Consider the following 19,007-nt stretch of genomic DNA (forward strand, 5'->3'; position numbering starts at 1 on the left):
AATATATTGTAGGGTGCTGTCAATACGATACACCGCGCGGCTGTTGTAATGTTTCCAAAAGCGCATTTGCACAAGATTCCACGCGGCGTTTCCCATTCGAAAGGAACAACCGCACCCTAGGAAACGCCGCAATGTTATCTCCCCATAAGAATCGAGTATACGGGCAGCAAAAAGCGCGGTGCGTCGTTTCCTTTGGGGAACGCCGCGTGTACTTTTGGGCAAATGCGTTAATACATCCTAACGTTTTTCAATCGAAAAATAATATTAATCCTTGGCGATTCAACGTGTTTTTCCTTCTTCAAATTTTTTGAACGTGTTGTGTTTTGACACTTGAGACTATATGTAAAAGATATTTTAGTTACTAGATAAAGATTGTCGCTGTCGTCGCTGTCCGGAACATCTTTTGCTGGCGAGGATAGGGGAGCTAAATGTCAAAGAAGGAAAATCCATACGATTTGACAGGTATGTACTGTCGTAGCCAAGCAAATCCATCTTCCGATCACTGCTGTAAATAAAATAAGGATTTTCATAACTCTTGCCTTATGAAACCGCATGAGTTCATTAGAAATGAGATCCATAAGTTTCTTACGAAATCGATATGCTTAAGTATATATTTCATAATGTGCCTTATGAAATTCATTAGTGAATATTGTGTGAAAACATAAAAGTTCTTATGAATTTGGTCGAGTTCATTTTCTTTCTTCAAACCCAACTGTCTTTCTGTTGTTCATTTGTGCTCGATTGATTAAATGTCCTTCCGTGGTTTTCATGTGGTAAACAATCTTGTTTAGTTTCCGTTTGTTGAAAACCGGTGCCCTGTATCAGTATCTGAGTCAACTTTCGGTGCGTTATGTACAGCGATGGTTGACAGGAAACCTCGACTTAAACAGCGGACAGCGGAAATCAAGTGAAATCGGACGTAGTCACATATAATGGCAAGTAAAAGACAGTAATCCTAAGAACCAATTTACAGGTGTAGCCGGCCGTCTAATTCACGGCAAAGTCCACCACTGAGCAAAACCAGTAGACTCAAATCACTTGTGACTAATTGTTTAACGTGTCAGTAATGTTTTCCATACTTATTCACAGTCGGTGGAAGATCCCTTCTGTAGCAATGGTATCATCCGAGAGGTAGCGGCGCAGATCAGACCGGCATTTTGTTAAGAAAATTATTTTGAGCTTGTTGGCATTGTTGCTATGATTACAGTGATTATTTATTAATTGGAACCCACCCGCAGAAGTTAGGTGAAGCAACAAATCGCTGGAATTCAGCCAAATCGCCAGTCAACCAACAATTTCTACGTGAAACAGAAACCCTAGCACAAACTGGAAACACTTCCAAGATCAACCACCTGGCACATAGCTTTCATTAAAAACCGAATAGTCTAACTATTCTTTAAAATAGCTTGTCGGAAATGGCATTAAGGAAAGAACATAATGGTCAACATCACTATGGGCCTGGAGGTCGGCGGCGATACCGGTACCGGTTCTACCAGTCAACAATCTCACCTGAATGTCGAAGTTGTTCACCGTCGACAAGGATGTGGTACACTAACAGATTTCTCTTCTGCACCTGGAGCAACGGAAACCATACATTCTACTACTGGATTAAGCGGATGTGGTTAAAAGGAGATACAAAAGTGAGTATTCCCGAAAAAGATATTTTAGTTACAAAGTTAAAGATTGTTGCTTTTTTAGTTACAAAGAACAAAGGGTACCGTTCTGCTGTCCGGAACATGTCGGGTACAGAATTGTCAAATCGTATGGATTTTTTCCCATCCTGCCCTATCTCAGCCAGCAAAAGATGTTCCGGACAGCGACGACAGCAACAATCTTTATTGTAACTAAAATATTGCCTGATTTTCTCAAAATTACACGCGGCGAACCCTTCATGAAAGGTACCGCCGCGCTTTCTGCACCCCGTTTACTTGATTCTTATGGGTGAATAGCATTGCGGCGTATCGTTTGGCGCGGCCGTACCTTTCGACAGTCATTCGCCGCGTGAAGTTTTGTGCAAGTACCCATTTGGGAACACTACAAACGCCGCGCAGTGTATCATATCCAGAAAATCTGACAATAACATCTTTTATTCCTGCAGATCAAACCAATGCAAATAATAATTCCCAATCATTTTTATAGCACTTGATCCATCGGTCGTGAAGGAATTGGAGACGGATGACTAAATTCCTTGTCCGATATGGCTAGTAAAGATTGGCCTGGAAACCCGTGAATGGGAACACAAATGAAAATCGAAAAAGATCCGATCTTTACTCCAGGAAATATTACCTTTCGCCTGCATCTACATTGTTTCGGCAAAGGATTTAAATTTGTTTGCCTCATCTCGAGTTCTATTTTGGTAACAAAAAATATTTCGAGGAGCCTTCGACTTATGTGAAACTGGTTTTGGTAGCGGCACTGGTAGTGGCAAAACTGCTCATGGCCCTCCATCGGGGTTGTTTGCCAGTGAGGTTTTGGATCCAACGGATAGAACCAACGTCTGGTACAAGGCAACAATCAGCCCGCTAGAGGTGATGGTGGTGGTACATAAAGGTAATACTGTTTGCATTATTGACATTCATATTATTGCAGATCGATGGACCAACTCTCCGTACGCCGTGCATGCAGTATAGTCCGTTGCAAAATTTTCATCTTTACCTGAATCATATAACGTATTAATCACAATCTACAAGTATCAGGCGAGGAAGGCGATAAGGTGCAAACGGCACTGAACAATTGTGTACCAGGCAGTAGGCAAGATATCCATTTGCGCCGAATATCCCACGGAACTGAAGTGCAAATTATTTTGCAAAACTTGAAATTCCAGAAGGCCACAACAATAATAATAACAACATCAAAAGTAATATGGGCTCTACTGATGAGGAGATGGAGGTGGCGAACAATTCCCAAAAGTGGTGCATCAGTGGTTTTTAGCAGCCGAATGTTTAACGGGTATGTATATATAGTCTTTAGAGTAATTTAGGAATCACTTAAAAAGCTTCTCTTCAGAAGGCTAGTAGCCGCGGCTACTAGGCTACTTGTCTAAGCATGCAAAGTGTTTTCAGTGATTATTTTAGAAATTTCTACCAAACGGTCATCATACCAGTATTGTAGTATTAAATTATCTTTGGACAAGTCCACTAGTTAGTTATAATTACGTACTACATATCTATTCATTGTGACATGGATCACTCATGCAGTATACATAGTGCATGGTGGTGTTCAACCAGTGCGCTATTTTGCTTGTGTCCTCGAAACTTTATTCCTCTATTTAAAGTCCGTAGTACACGCTTTGTCATATGGCAAATATTTGCCAAGTTCATCCAGACATTTTGCAAACTATCTCGGACTAATTAAATACGGATATCGATATCAGCAACACTTGACAAATACCTATTATTATGACGACTGTACTGATATCTTTCCATATTTATTCTCGAAGTCATTTTATATATTACATGAGGCATTAGAGCAAAACGTGTTTCTAAATCAGATCATAATACGGATATTACCTCGGATATTAAATAAAGTAAAATGGTGAAAAGAGTTGAATTTTCTTATACGCTTCTGTGCTCGAGAAATGCACTAATACAGCTAGATGAATTAATCAAGGATTTTCTTTCTACACACTTAAAATAAATCGCCGAATTCGGTAAAATTTTACCGAATTCTCAACAGCAGAACTGTTCGGTAAATAATTTAACTGATTTTCGGTGATTTTGACAGTTGAGCAATGGAAAAAATTACAAAAAATCTGTAAAATAAATTACCGATCAGTTCTGCTGTTGAGATTTCGGTAAAATTTACCGAATACGGTGAAATGAGTTAAGTGTGTATATTTCAGATATAAGATTCTGCCACAACCGATGTATACAAAAACCGACGTAGTGGGATATTTTAATTTGAACATATTGATCCGAGTATTCCACTGGAAAAGCTTTAAGCAAAAGTTTTAAATTTTCACAGAAATATTTTCGCTATGATTGGAAATCACTAGAGTAATCCGGTTGTTCTGCCATCCACTATTATACCTCAACATCTGTATTTTAATTGTTATTTGTAATAAACGTCAACTATAGTTATGTATAATTATTATTTGAAATTACTTTATTTTTTAATATGATAAATCATGAGTAAAAATATATATTGATGTAAGAATTTCATAAAGCAAACGTATGAAATTTCATAAGGTTGCTCAATGAAATTAGTAAGGCAAACATAAGATTAACGTAAATGTTTCTTATGGACCTGATTCATCCAAAGTTCATTCTGGTTCATAAGGCTACCTTATGTTTTTCAAACCGAATCCTTGTGGCTAATTTTCATAAGGCAAACTTATAAACTTCGGAAGGTTTTTTACGGCCACTGTGATATGTTTATCTATCATAATTTTATGCAATTGTGTTATAAGAATCAGTTGATTGCAGCCCTATGCTAAGAGCTCATGTTTAGCGTAGCCAACACCAACACCAATGCCGAGCAACGTACGTCAAATCTAAAAAAGCTTAACATCATAAAACATCCAAATTCAGCTTTCTTCAATATTCAACTTTAATCGGGAATATTAATTAAATATGACTAATGAGTTTAATTGATTCAAAACTTATCTACATGATCAATTTTGATTTTACTTACATGGAGAACAACATTTTGTCTTTTATTTCACCGAAAAGCTTGAGCAGAATTTAAAAATAAATCCTGCTCTTTTATTGTTGTGGATATTTTTAATTATCAAGCTACAATCATTGGTGTTGTTGACGATTGTTGACATCTCATGCAACTGACAGCGGTCTATCTGCACACTGTGCCCGGGACATGGTGGCTATTTTTAGGCTAAGGGAGTTAGATAGGGATGTCTATAGCCTGGTTGATTGGGCATGCATAAATGGTAAGATATAGCAATTTTTGCGTAATCGGGTTTAGTAATCGTTATTTGGGCATTTTTTGGGCATGTTAAGAAAAACTCAATGAAAATGTTAGCTAAGTACATCACATACAATCATCCTAATCGATATTCTGTATAATAAAAAAAAAAAATTCCCTCAAATACAGACAATACAGATTTTTTAAGATTGCCATTACAGATTTACGAAAAAATCAGGCTATAGACATCCCTATCTAACTCCCTTAGCCTAAAAATAGCCACCATGTCCCGCCCGAATAAAAAATATTATAGAAAAACAATACAATTTATTGTAACATCACTGTACAACACAATAAGTTTACAATAGATTTTATTGTAGATGATATAATAGAAATACATTAGAATGTATTGTTATGAACCATTCATTAAATTGTAAATGAAGTTTTCGCATTAGAACGTACGGGTTGTTAAGTATCGTAACTATACAAAATCTGAGATTTTTTCATACACTTTTTTTTGTCAAACAATAGAGTGTATCGTAAATATATTGTTGAAATATCCAAAGAAACCCGTTCAAATTACATTAGATTGAATTGTATTTTTATAGTAAAACAATACGATATTGGATTTCTTAATTATGACGGCTTTACCGTTCAACAATGAAATTTGAAGAAAAATAATGCATATTTGCGGCAATGGGATAAATATTGTTATATTGCTTATATGCAATTTGAACAAAATTTTCAGAAGTTATCAATAATTAAAATTTATGCACTAAATGTTGTAAAAACAATTGGAAGTATTGTTACATTAGAAAACTATGTTGTCGTATTATATCCACGGTGTTGATACAATATGGACAACCTTCAAGAAACAATATATTCTATTGTATACCGTAGAGAGTATGGTAATTCAATTGTTTACACTGTTGAGCCTATGGTACACTTTTATCCGGGCGGGCACAGTGTGCAGATAGACCGCTGTCAGTTGCATGAGATGTCAACAATCGTCAACAACACCAATGATTGTAGCTTGATAATTAAAAATATCCACAACAATAAAAGAGCAGGATTTATTTTTAAATTCTGCTCAAGCTTTTCACGGTGAAATAAAAGACAAAATGTTGTTCTCCATGTAAGTAAAATCAAAATTGATCATGTAGATAAGTTTTGAATCAATTAAACTCATTAGTCATATTTAATTAATATTCCCGATTAAAGTTGAATATTGAAGAAAGCTGAATTTGGATGTTTTATGATGTTAAGCTTTTTTAGATTTGACGTACGTTGCTCGGCATTGGTGTTGGTGTTGGCTACGCTAAACATGAGCTCTTAGCATAGAGATGAGTGACGTTTAGCGCTCGCACACTAATGTGCAATCCGTCATGTGTAAAAACATGTTTGTTTTCCTTTTGCTCATAACCTCAAAAATGATCGGGTCATCACAATGATTTCAAAAGAGTCAAAAAATATATGGAAATATACTCATTTTTACCCAATCTTTGCTGAGTTGCACCCTCTAGGAGTGTTTGTTTTCCTTTTATCGCCACTCACACATTCGGACGTGAGAATCTCAATGGTCCAATGCACCGAGTTCATCATTGACGTTTGAGCGGTGCGCTGTTTACTAAGAATGAATACTTTTTCATTCATCGAGTTCATGCAAGTGTTCATTTTTAGTAAACAGCGCCCGTCTCAAACGTCATTGTGTTCATTCGGTGCATTGGACCATAGGGCTGGAAAAAATCATCTGACAGCCCTGGTGTGGATGGTTCTTTTCAGTTTGGTTTTCACTCACACACAACTGCTTTGTTTTCGCGCTTTCTTGTTTTCACATGTTGACTGTGTTTAGAAAGTTCAGTTTATCACAATCGCAACAACTATAAACCGGTACTTTAAATATAATTCTATTCAAAAGGCAAATCCTTTTTAACAATATTTTTAGGAGATGTTTAAAAATCGAAAATCGTCTTTACTGGCAAAGAAATCTTCTGATTTAACGACAATCCGTGAGAACATCATTGATACCACAGTCCGCTCCACTTCGCCATGCCAAAAGGTACGACGGTTGGAAAGTGCGCCTGCACAGGCTGCTGAAGCGGATGAGCCCTTCGGGAGCAGTCAATTTTCCGTACCGGCGAGCCAGATAAACAGCCAGCGAAGGTATCTTTCACAACGAAGTAATCTGCAAAAGTCACAAAGCGCTCGGACTTCGCGCCGAATGCCTACCAACTATTTTGAAAGTGTCCTACTCAAGTGCCAGCTAGAGTTGGACGATCCGTCGTCTATCGTGCTCCGCTGCGAACCGATTGGCTTTGTGCGAACGCTGAGGACCCTGCTTAGAGGAAGTGGGGACTATCCGAAGAATCTGAAGGATTTCGTGGCTGGGGTAGAGCAGGTGAGTAGGAACAGGGACGCTTTTCGGAAGCTGCTGGAATGCTGCCAGTTGCAAAGTCAAACCACCGGGGAAGTGAAAGCGATTCAGGAGAGTGTGATGAAGATGTTGCTGTGCGTGGAGTTTATGCAGGAGGATTTGATCCGGCTGCTGTTCGATTATGTAGAGCGCGTGACTGATGAGGAGATCGGAATAAACATGATTGGCTTGGTGCTGTCCCAGATCAAATTTATTGACCATAGTGTACATGGGACGCTCGTATTCAACAAGTATTTTGAGGTGCTTGGTCGCAAGAAGAGTGCGCAACTTTTAAAGGAAGCGATTGGGGCACTGGAGGATGTCATCGATGTGTCTAAGCAGAACATGGCCTTTCGGAAAATTTTAGAATTGTTTTCGGTTTTGGGTGATCTTTTCACAATAGCGAACGTGACTGTATTTTGTGAGATGAGTCTAAGCGGGACAACACTTGTTGGCCAGGCAGAAGATGGTAGAATTTGTGGAGAGCGGATGTGGAGCGGAAATCTATCCGCTCTTGGTACGGTTTATGCTGAAATTCAATGGCAATGAAACTGATAGTCTTCACGAGAACATCCGAGAAATCCGTTTGGTCATAGACAGTCTAGTTCGAATGGGTAACGATTCAACTGTAAAGAAGAGTCTGCGAGAAATTTTCCAAATCATCTACCAAACGTTGACTGTATCAGCAGTACTGTACGAGGCGTGGGTGAAATTTTGTCGACTTTTAACCGACGAGGAATCTCACATGGCTTTGGATCTTCTAGTCCTACTTATGATGCTTACCGTTAATGAGATCAAGAGTAGTGGTATACAAAAAATGCTGATCAACAAAATCAAGAAGGGTCATTTGAAGATTGCGCAAATGCAGTCATTGACAGAGGATTTCGAGTCTGTGTTGAACGCCCATATGGATTGCGTCTTGGACTTCGTAGAATCATGTCTTAAGGAGAAGCAAGCAGAAGTTTGCGAATTCGGCGTATTGTCTATGAGATATTTGTTCTCGGGGAACAACCTGAACAATCGGTTGGTTCTGAACAAGCTGGTTGGCTTCATGTGCGAGATGGCGTTGATAAACGAAGGCCAACGTAACGATTATCTGATTGCTACATGCATGGATGCCCTGTCCAGCATATACGAAAGCTTTCCAAGCGACATTCAGAACAATGCTCATATTTTACTGAAAATAATGGATATTTCAATGGACCTAAATCTGCAGCAGTATCGAACTGCGGTCAGTCTGATTTGCGAAGCGATTCATGTTCCGAACAGACCTCTATCCGACAACGAAACATGGGATAGTCTCAATATCGTGATCAAGAAACAACTACTGAGTAACAATAAGGTCGTCAAGAAGAAAGGAGTGATCGGAGTGGTTCGATTGATTAGACATCTATTGAAGACATCAACTGAAAATGAAGAACTTACGAGCAGCTTCGATTCTGATCGGACGATTGATACGGTTAGCAATATTCCAACAGCAGCTGGACGAGAGATCGGTAATATGATCAACTTGTTGTTCACTTCGTCCAACGAATCTTCTGATATTTTAGCACTCTGCTACGATGAATTGGCAGAAATGCTACAAGATTTTGAAAGTAATGTTGGCAAACCTGAAAGAGCCTTCTCTGTATGGCTCTGCGATGTTCTAACAAATGATTTCCAGAATTTTTTCATCATTGAGGAAATCCCATCCGGTGAAATCGTCCAATATTCCAAAAAACTATGCATCAACGACGCAACCGAGCTGGAGAACACTAATGCAGAGGCATACGCAATAGCGGTCAACATTACGGAGAACATGTTGGCCTATAACAGTCGTTACTCCACAATGTGCTTCTTTCTGTCCATGTTCAAATTGATGAAGGTGCTGCAACTGATCCGCTACAATGGAAATCTGGAATCAATTAATGCTCTGTTGGGATGCGCCATTGTTGTGCCCACTTTTTACGCCGAGCCCGATGAGAAGCATCTCGTTGAAACATACGAAGAAGACATCTGCCGACAACTTCTGGATGCGTATTTTTATATCGCCAATTGGTTCCGTGAACTGATTAATGCCTTCCTTCTACAATCGGACAAATTAATCCATCGGAAAGTGATCGAACGGCTAACTGCTCTGGTTCAACTCGAACGTCGTCTAGCGGCGCTACTCCGAAATGTGGATTTTGATTATCAACCCCCGATTTGTGACTTTTCCGCCGATACCAATAAGAAGGCCTTGCGATCAGCTAAACAGTCAACATCCAAATCAAATCTTACATTAAATGCTACAAGGAAATCGCAATTTGATGCCACGACCAAACCTCGCTCATCAGAGTCTTCCGAGTTCGACACCGAGACGCTTTTCGTTCGCTATCGGCGTGGATTTAGAGCCATGGACAGCCAGGTAATAAAGCTTTTACGTGAACCGGTTTTACTGTGCCACACATTGCCGATTGACAAGGTCGGGGAAAGCCTAGGCCTAATCGAGTATCGTTTTTTGCTGGAAACATTTGTCACTGACATTGAATCGAAAACAGGAACTCGCCTCAAACTCGATGATCTGCTAGAAATTGTGCCTTATGCCGTTAAAAATTATGTCAAAATTAACACCAAACGACGGGACCTTCATACTTCTACAGAACCAGAACTTCAAACTGATTATAAAGTCCTCACTTGTTGTTCAAATCTGTCCCTGCGAATGTTTACGGGTGTTCTTCTACTACTCAGCAAAGCAAAGCATGAAGTACGCCACAAAGCCTTGAAGGTCTTTGATAAACTCGCAACTTCCCCAGACCAAAGCCGGCAATCCGAAGCAGATAATGTCGAGGTGATCCTGACGACCGAGCTAACACACAAAATGCTTTCAAAATCTACACAACGCTCATTGTCTCTACAAGTTTGGCTGCTCTGCACCTCGTCTCTCCAAACTCAGCCAACACTTCCATAATCGCCTCATTCTGTCAAAAGTTCATCTGTTCTCATTTTACCGCTAAAACCGGAAATGCCGTTGAGTTATCCCAACTGCTTCAAGGAATTTTCATTGTGGTCGACTTCCCAAAAATTAAACGACTGACAAAAGCGCTTGCTGATGACCTGACGTCCTCCAAGTCCGATGCAAAACTCTACTCCGGCCTTCAACGATGCCATTACGCTTTATTGTTCAAAGAACTCAGCAAGGCCTTTATCAAATGCATTCAATCGGAACTCCGCTCCCGGAGCACTACCGTCCAAAAGTTCGTGCTTTGGGAGCAGTCCTCCGAAATCCTCAAGCAGTTTTCCGAAGTGGCGAAGCACGCTGACAACTCCAAAATCTACTCGTGCTATATGCGATATTCCCACACCTACCTGAAGCTCTTCCAGCAAAGCGGTCTGAAAACAATGGAGGATATCCTCAAGGTCACGGCCGATCGGGTTAGCCACCTGCTAAGCACTCTGCAGCACAACACACGTTACCTGCACAACATCTGCTGCCACTCGAAAAACACTAAGGACAACAGTCTGGTGGCGCAGATTCCCTTCATTCGCGAAACGGTGGAAACTCTAATCTATAGTGTGAAGGCCGTCCTGGCCGCGAACAACTGCTCCTCGGTGTTCTGGATGGGGAACCTCAAGAACAAGGACCTCAAGGGGGATCTGATCGTTACGCAGCTGGACGAACTCGAGCAGGAAAGTGAACCGGAGTCCGACATAGCCGATTTTCTTAGCGATGACGACGACGAGACTGAGGGTCGACCGGTTCCTGCGGCAAGGTTGGGAAAGGTTTCCGAAGCCAAGACATCGCAAAGCAAGTGCTTCTAATGGGATGACATGCCGTAAGTAAAAAGGTACATAGATAGTAGCTGAATGCAATTATCGTTTGTATTCCTCTTTTCAGATTATATTTTTAAACATATTTCTTGTTATGTACACATCTAATTCATGACTGAAGAAAGTTACAATATTATTCTTTTCTAAAGTAAGGAGAATTTGGATACTGAAACGTGAAATAAACTGATAGCGCAATGGAAGCTGGACTGGAAGATAAGTACAAATAACGAGTCCTTGACGACCATTTTGAGTAATTATCATAATCCGCAGTTATATCACGCTTCATCATACTTCAAGATAGCCTAAACCTAGTTTTGTCGTCAAACTATGAAACAGTTCGGATAAAAGTTACCTACCTTGTCAAAATATAGAAATAGCTATGAATGTTTATTCACCAGAAACAACGTTCGATTCTGACTTCACTTCAGCATCATCATCTTTTGCTTCCTTGTTTTCCGTTTTTTCCTTCTTGAACTTTTTGTTTTTGAAGTCAAAATCGTCAACGTCTTCCTCCTTGCAGTTACCGTCATTGGAACCCTTCTTGTTTTTCTTAGAAAGTTCGCGAATAGTCTTCGAATAATGTTTGTCCAAGTGTTTGACGTCTTCAGTAGAAATAGTCCACTCCAACGAACACGGTTCCGCTTTGGTGGGGTCCAATTCCTTTGTGTAGTTTGGAATTTCCACTCCTAAACGTTTAGCAATCTTCTCGATAATTGTGTCTACATAGGTTGATATTTTTAGATCGGCTCTCTTGTCCTAAAACGATAAAACGTGTGTGCCTAAATGCTATGTTTGAGCTTATTCTCCACAAGGAAAATGATAAGAGAACATCTTATGTCTACAATCAAAATTACTCACATGCTTCGTCGGTTGCAAGTTGCATATCACTAATTTACCACCATAACGCTTATTCCGAAGTGGCAGATTGCCACTAGGAACGATCTGCAGCGTTGTCCCGAGGCAAATATTCAAATCCGCCAATGTGGAATGCATAAATGCCAAATCCAGATCACTCTCCGGTAGATCGTGCTCCCAATCCAGAATGTTGTCTATGAGATTGCCTCCCCGGCATGCTCGGGAGTTCTTTGTTCCCTTGCATAGCTCCCCGGTTAGTTTCTTCCCAACGGTTGGTGCCGGTTTGTTTCTGACATATTGCCGTCTGCATTTGAGGCACTGCTCGATGAACATGTTGCCGTGTAACTCAGCCAGATATTTGCGTTGCAGTCCTGACCGCAGATGCAGCCCATCGATATTTTGGCTGATGATGTATTTCACAAATCCAGCCTCAACCAGCGTTTTGAGTCCCATGTGAGTTTTGGTAGGCAGAGCTTCATCGAAAGATACATTTATTGAAGGTTTTTCACCCTTCTTTTCCAATGTCCATACCCCTTTAGGTCCCCGGAAATCCGGAATACCAGCACTGGTACTGATTCCAGCTCCGGTGTGAACCACAACATGTTTGGCACTCAGAATTAATTTGGCCAGTTGTTCACATTTTTTTTCCACAATTTCATCGTCGTCGAATATCTGTGAAACATAGATACGTATTGTTTGATCTGGATTTATAATAAAATTAACTTACTTCGGGAACTCCCAGGACACCTTTATTTTGGTAATCGGATAGTCCATCAGCATAATTACATGACATGCTTATTCCTGTAACGAAGCACAGAAGTAAACTGGGAAAATTTATGTTTTAGTTATTTTAATGTTAGTAATATTCGTAATATTACCCAAGATTTTTTTTATGTACATTTATGTACATAAAAAAATCTTGGCGTGAACTACAACAACAAGAAAGAAGGGGGAAAAGCGTAAACAAATGAGAAGCATAAAACATAAAACTCACCAATGTTAAGAACAAAAATTGCTACAAAGCATCAATGTGTTGTTAAGAACAAAAGTTGTAATATTTATCAGCATTACACACGGAAGAAATAAACAACCCAATAGTGAGTTTAATTCACCCAACCTCGACCTCGAACATCCGTACACTCCAAATAATCTAAACGTTGTTTCCACCTGAATTTTCAGGTACATTTTACGTGCACACGTAGCTGCAAATGCTTCAGAAAATTCAGGTGAAACTTACGTGTCCGGTGAATTCTATCCAAAACTCAGGTAGAACTTACCTGATTTTCACGTAGAATGAGAATTCTATCAAAAAATCAGGTAAAAGTTACGTGAATTTCAGGTGGAAAAAAATCTACGTACTTTTTCAGGTGGAAACAACGTGCAGATTTTTTTGGGTGTACGGGAAGCCAAAATTATGAGTAAGTACACGGATAACTTCGTAAACTCATTAATGAGTAAAAATTTAACCATTATTGGATCTTGTATTGAGCTGTCAGAAAATGTGGAAAATTTGACAACTTGAAGTGGGTGAAAAAACACCCATTTTGAGAATGTTGACCGACTTTAAAAACGTTTATTTGTAAACCCATAAATGGGTGAAAAAAGTCTTGTAAGTTTTCGGATCAAATTTAGCTGCTAGTGCCGTTTTGCGGCGGTGCACAAATTTAAAGGATCTTTGTGATCTAACTATACTTGGGAACCACGGATAAGCTTAAACGTAAGTAATTCAAATAATTTTTAACTGGATATCAAAAATCTCTATTATGTTTTTTGATTTATCAGGATTGAAAAAGATGGAAGTGCACCTTCAACCAAACCACGACGAGGGATGCCTGGATTCTGGACTTAAAAAAATATTGTATTTATAAACCCATGTTAAAAGAATGTATGAAATAAATAAATAAGCTTGAGCACTTTATTTGTTGTACTCGACTGTTCTTTAAAACCGCAAGAAATCCCATTTTTATTATTTTCCATTCTAGCTCCATTCACAAAAATGAGAGTTTTTTACCCATTTTCAACAAAAACCATTTTTTTTAAATGGGTAAAAAAGCAACATTTTTTGACATATATTGCGTTTACTCATTTATGAGTAAAGCGTGGTTTACTCATAAAATGAGTAGATCCACTTATTCCCCAAAATGGGTGAAAATTTACCCTTTAATGAGTTTACGAGGTTATCCGTGTAGGGTCGAAGTAGTTTGCCTTTACTCCCATCCCAGCAAGGAAGGTTACTCTAACTTTAGCATAATGTGCATCTATCCTGTTAGATAGTTACACTAACATTCTCACTAACAGTTAGGGTAAAGTGAGGCTAAAGTTACGCTAGAATGACACACTTTTGTTAGGTATGTTTATGCTTGGTGCATAATTTCATCTAACCTGTTACACTCATGTTACATTAACGTTAGATATGTTTCGCTTTGGCCGGTTAGGCAGTTGTTGGGGTAGTTTCGGGTGGGATTTCATGCTGGTTTATTTACATCTAGCTGTCATACGAGCAAAAAGTGCATGTATTGGCGCGAAATAAAAACAACCAATACATAAGTACACTTTTGCTCCGAATGACAGCTAGATGCAAATAAACTAATTTAAGAATAGTGTAATTTATTTTAAATTCGTGTATTTCATGTGCAAATAATTCATAGTATGCTGTTTAATTATAATGTTTTGCTATAGTGCATTCGCGAAGACGGTTCGTACCTAATCTATTAAAGGAGATGCACCAAAATGTCGACCGCAACGATCCGTATCTGCAGGTACTGCTTAGCCGTGAAAAGATGATCTGCAACGTCTTGCGTCCGGGTCTGGCTTGGGTCCCGAAGGAGAAAATCCGTGGTTGGCCGTCATGTACAAAACCATCTCCGATTTAGTATTCGTGTTCTGACTCCGAACCAACTTTGGCGGTGGCAAGTCGACCAGCTTTGTGCTGATCTACGACATGCCAAGAAGTTCGAACCCAAGCGCCGATTGGGCCACCACAGACTATTCGAGAAGAAGATCACCGCAAGCAGCGCAAGGAAAGCAGGAACCGTATGAAGATGCGCGGTACCAAGAAGGCCAAGGTTGGAGTGGCTGTGAAGAAGTAAGCGGATTGTTTAGAGTTGGCTTTTCACTACGGTGAACTTATAATTTCGTCGAATTAAATGGAGATATAACTTCATGGAGTAATAATAAAAATAGCAATTTGAATCATATTAGACTTCAGCTTATTTCTCTGAAAGTTTGATTCTAAATTCACACTTAATCTAAATTGAATTTATTCCTCTATTCCTCCAGGTAACAACCTTCCGTGGATTCTCCAGGGACTACATCGGATCTTCCTGCAGGGATGATTCTATAATTTCTATATGAGAATTGATCGTGAATTTCAGCAAAAATATCCCCACAAATTCCTTCAAGCATAGATCCTTCAATTTCATATAGTGGTGGCAAGTCGACTGGTTTAAGGCTGATTTACGACACCCAGGACATTTCCAAAAGGAACTCTAGCACTAATTGGGTCGCCATGGAATGTTCGAGGAGATGACGCGAGAACCGTATGAAGAAGGTGTGTGGTACCAAGAAGATCAAGGTCGGACAGGCCGTGAACGAGTAAGCTGGTTGCTTGGAGTAGTGTTTTAACTCCGGTGCTTTATGATGCCAACGAAATTAATTCTATCATAAAAATAATAATGAAAACATCAATTAAAATCATATCAGACTTATTTCATTGAAATTTTGACTCTCAATCTAAATGGAATTTATTCTTCAATTTAAATCAATAAATTACACAAAGAAATTTTCAGGAAATTCTTCCTGTAGAGAAGCTTTTGTAATTACATAAGGGAATTATTTTGGTAATGTCTTCACGATTTCATTTGTAAACTCCTCCTCGGGAGTGCTGTTGGGTTTCCTCCGGGAGTTCCTCTGGAAAGTCCTTTAGAATTTTCTTCCAGGAATTAATCTGAAAGTAATTCCTCTGGGAATTCCACCGTAAATCTATCAATTAATTCCTCCGGGAGTTTCTCTGGGATTTCGAAAAGAACAGCATCTTGGAATTCCTCAAGATGTTCCACCAGTGAATCGATTTTCCCCAGTAATTCATTCAAAAGCTCGTCTACAAATTTATTTGGGAATACATCTATAAATTCCACCAGTTGCTCTGAAAATTTCACCAAAAGTTGCTCAGCGAATTTCTCCATGAGTATATCTCGGATTCCCTTGAGAAGTTCATCAAGAAATTCCTCCAGCTGTAACATCAAATGTTACTTTGAGAATTCGTACATTTGACGTATTTTTTGACTGTTCTTTCAGGAGTTCCTCTAGGAATTACTCCAGAAACTGATTGGCAAATTCCTCCAGGAGCTCTTCTAGAAATGTATCCAGAAATTAATCTGGAAATTCCTTCAGCAGTTTCCTGGGAATTCCTCCAGGATTTTATCTGAGAATTGCTTTCGGGAGATTCCTCCAGGAGCTCCTCTAGGAATTTCTTCAGGAGCTCTTCAAAAAAAAATCCTGCAGGAGCTCCTCCTAGAGATTCGCTGAAAATTCTTCCAGAAATTCCTTCAAGAAACTACTGGAAATTCCTCCACAAGTTCTGCCGGAAATCTTCTAGGTACTGTACCAGGAAACTATCTGGGAATTCCTCTGAGAATTTTTCCATAAACGCATTTGGTAATTCCGTCAGAAGTTCCTCTAAAAGATACTCAAGGAATTCCTCCAGCAATCTCTTATAGGATTTCCTTCGGGAGTTGTTCAAGAAAATCCTCCAGGTGTTCCTCTGGTATTTGTTCAAGAAGTCCCCCTGGGATTTCTTCCAGAAGAGCATCTTGAAATTCCTGGAGCAACTTCCGAAGGCATTCCTGGAGCAACTGCCGAACGAATTCTTGGGGGAACTTCCGAAGGAATTCCTGGAAGAACTTCCGAAGGAATTCCTAGAGGAACTTCCAAAGAAACTCCTGGAGGAACTTCCAAACGAATTCCTGGAGGAACTTTCGGGGGAATTCCCAAATGAATTCCTGGAGAAGCTTCCGAAGAATTTCCTGGAGGAACTTCCTAAGGAATTCCTTCTGGATTTCCTCCTGGAATTTGGGAATTTCTTCGGAAATTAAGCCCAAAACACAATATTAGCTGAACGGCAACGGAAACGGCTGACTGGACAGTTAGTTGACTCCTTCGGGAATTTCTTCAAGAACTCCTTCGGGAATTTCTCCGGAAATTTCTTTGGAAGTTCCTCCAGGAATTCCTTCGAAAGTTCCTTCAGGAATTCCTTCGGAAGTTCCTCCAGGAATTCCTTCGGAAGTTCCTTCGGAAGTTCCTCCAGGAATTCTTCCAAAAGTTCCTCCAGGAATTGGGAGGAATTCCTGGAGGAATTTGGGGAGGAATTCATAGAGGAATTCACGGCGGAATTCCTGGAGGAATTCACGGAGGAATTTCTGGAGGAATTTACGGAGGAAGTCCTGGAGTTGGGTACATATGTTAAAAAAGTACCCAACGGAAAATTTATTTACCCAAATGTAAGTTTAATTCACTCAATTTCGACCTCAGGTAATAAAACTCAAAATTGACTTCCCGTATTGAACTGGCGTCGTTGGATTGTTCGGCTATTTTGTTTTTGACAACAAAAGAAAGAGTTAATGAAAGAGAAGAGAAAAATAACTCAAAAGTAAGTTTAAAAATACTCAATTTTGGGTACTTTTTTTCTTCCGTGCACGCTCATTTGAATCTACTCAAAAGTGAGTCAAAATGACTCACTAAGGCATTTTATGAGACAGATTGAAACAGCTGTTTTTCTCGTGTTTACTTTTACAATTGGCGCTTTGATGTTGCATGAAGAAGAAGAAGCAGAAAGATGATAATCGAAAAAATCTCCACGGGAAACCATACGGAGAAGTTTTTAAAACTCTTCTCAAAAATTCTAAAAGCAATTTAATTAAAAACGGTAAGCAGTACGGGGTTGGACTTTTCTTCAAAAAAAACTGGCAACACTGTATAGTTGGTAGATGTTTTTGTTATTCGGAGAATTAGAGTTTAATTAAATTAATGAATTTTGTCTTCATAATTATAGTTAACGATTTCATTCCAATTGTGATTATTTTCATATGTTAGTTTTAAAACTAAAATCATCGATATTGTGCTAAAAACCGTTGAAATTGAGTAATTTTGTTCCATGGTTTGATATAGTCATTATTCAAGATACGTTTTTGTATTGGTGCTGAGCGTGTAAAAATCGTTGACTGCTGCTGTTGTTGTTGCTGTATGGTTGGTTGTATGCTCTTTGGCGCAGATACAAATTAACTTAATTACTGGTACTTGTTAAATTCTGATAGCTCACATGATGTGGTTCTGGCTGCTGTACTAGGAATGAAAATCACGCCAAAACATTATTAGACAGATTTAGTGGAAATCAAGCGAACGGGCGTCTTGCACAATTTTAGCCGTTGGTTCGTGCTTTGGTGTATTGGTGCTGAAGTAGTTTGTTTAGTAGCACATACTGTTGGTTCTGATGGTAGTGGAGTGCGTGTATGAGTAGTTCTGAACCAGTGGTAGATTTGATGAAATCTGTGCGAACGGGCGTCTTACACATATTAGCCGTTGGTTCGTGCTTGGTGTAAATGGTGCTGTAGTAGCCAGATAAGTAATACGCTGATTGTTTCTGTCAATTCTGATAAGAGCGAAATTGATTGCGTGCAAAATTGTACACAAGTCTATGAAGCACTGGTTGGATAGACAGATCTAGCTAGAATTGAATGAACAAGTATCTCACACAGTTTCAATGATTAAAGTATTAAGTGCCTAAGGAATTTATAAATCACTATACAGAGATTGCATACGTAGCATGGAAGCGGTGATACACTAGATCATAATTCTGCAGATAGACATACTAACCGGTATCTTAATCTTCATAATTCATATTTTTATTATTATTATTGATACATTTTTGGCGCATATCAAATGAACTGATTTTAAAACTAGCTACTTGAATTTATGTTTGCGTGTGGGTGTGTGAATGTACAATTTAACTTATTTATTTATTTATTTATTTTATTACGTGTACTGATTTTGGATCCTGTTCGTTTTTTTTTCTTATTTCTAAGTATTTTTTTAT

The 19,007-nt window shown here is 39.1% G+C and overlaps 2 protein-coding genes and 1 long non-coding RNA gene across 6 annotated transcripts; 2 read left to right on the top strand and 1 right to left on the bottom strand.

The window, feature by feature from the left end:
- The first annotated feature begins 1,094 nt into the window (after positions 1-1,094).
- Positions 1,095-4,004, top strand: LOC134203731 (uncharacterized). Its single transcript, XR_009977685.1, has 4 exons — positions 1,095-1,640; positions 2,140-2,528; positions 2,590-2,949; positions 3,842-4,004. It is a non-coding gene; the product is annotated as an uncharacterized LOC134203731 (long non-coding RNA).
- Positions 4,005-6,600: 2,596 nt separating this feature from the next.
- On the top strand, positions 6,601-11,273 carry LOC134203732 (Fanconi anemia group D2 protein homolog). Its single transcript, XM_062678588.1, is given in 6 exon segments — positions 6,601-6,750; positions 6,806-7,722; positions 7,724-10,111; positions 10,113-10,160; positions 10,162-11,067; positions 11,130-11,273. Coding segments are annotated over 4 exon segments (4,242 nt in total). The 5' UTR covers positions 6,601-6,750; positions 6,806-6,808; the 3' UTR covers positions 11,054-11,067; positions 11,130-11,273.
- Positions 11,091-12,877, bottom strand: LOC134203733 (NAD-dependent protein deacetylase Sirt6-like). Of its 4 annotated transcripts, none has more exons than XM_062678591.1 (4): positions 12,851-12,877; positions 12,645-12,718; positions 11,921-12,589; positions 11,091-11,818 (listed from the first exon to the last, which is right to left on the bottom strand). In XM_062678591.1, the coding sequence occupies exons 2-4, from the start codon at positions 12,708-12,710 to the stop codon at positions 11,450-11,452; spliced, it is 1,104 nt and encodes a 367-aa protein (XP_062534575.1). In that variant the 5' UTR covers positions 12,711-12,718; positions 12,851-12,877; the 3' UTR covers positions 11,091-11,449. The 4 variants fall into 4 exon arrangements, with proteins under 4 accessions (XP_062534575.1, XP_062534576.1, XP_062534574.1 ...); XM_062678592.1 differs by having other exon boundaries at positions 12,854-12,863; XM_062678590.1 differs by having other exon boundaries at positions 12,796-12,854.
- Positions 12,878-19,007: the final 6,130 nt, after the last annotated feature.

Source organism: Armigeres subalbatus, unplaced genomic scaffold, assembly GCF_024139115.2.
Source record: "Armigeres subalbatus isolate Guangzhou_Male unplaced genomic scaffold, GZ_Asu_2 Contig2073, whole genome shotgun sequence".
Classification (NCBI taxonomy): Eukaryota; Metazoa; Arthropoda; class Insecta; order Diptera; family Culicidae; genus Armigeres; species Armigeres subalbatus.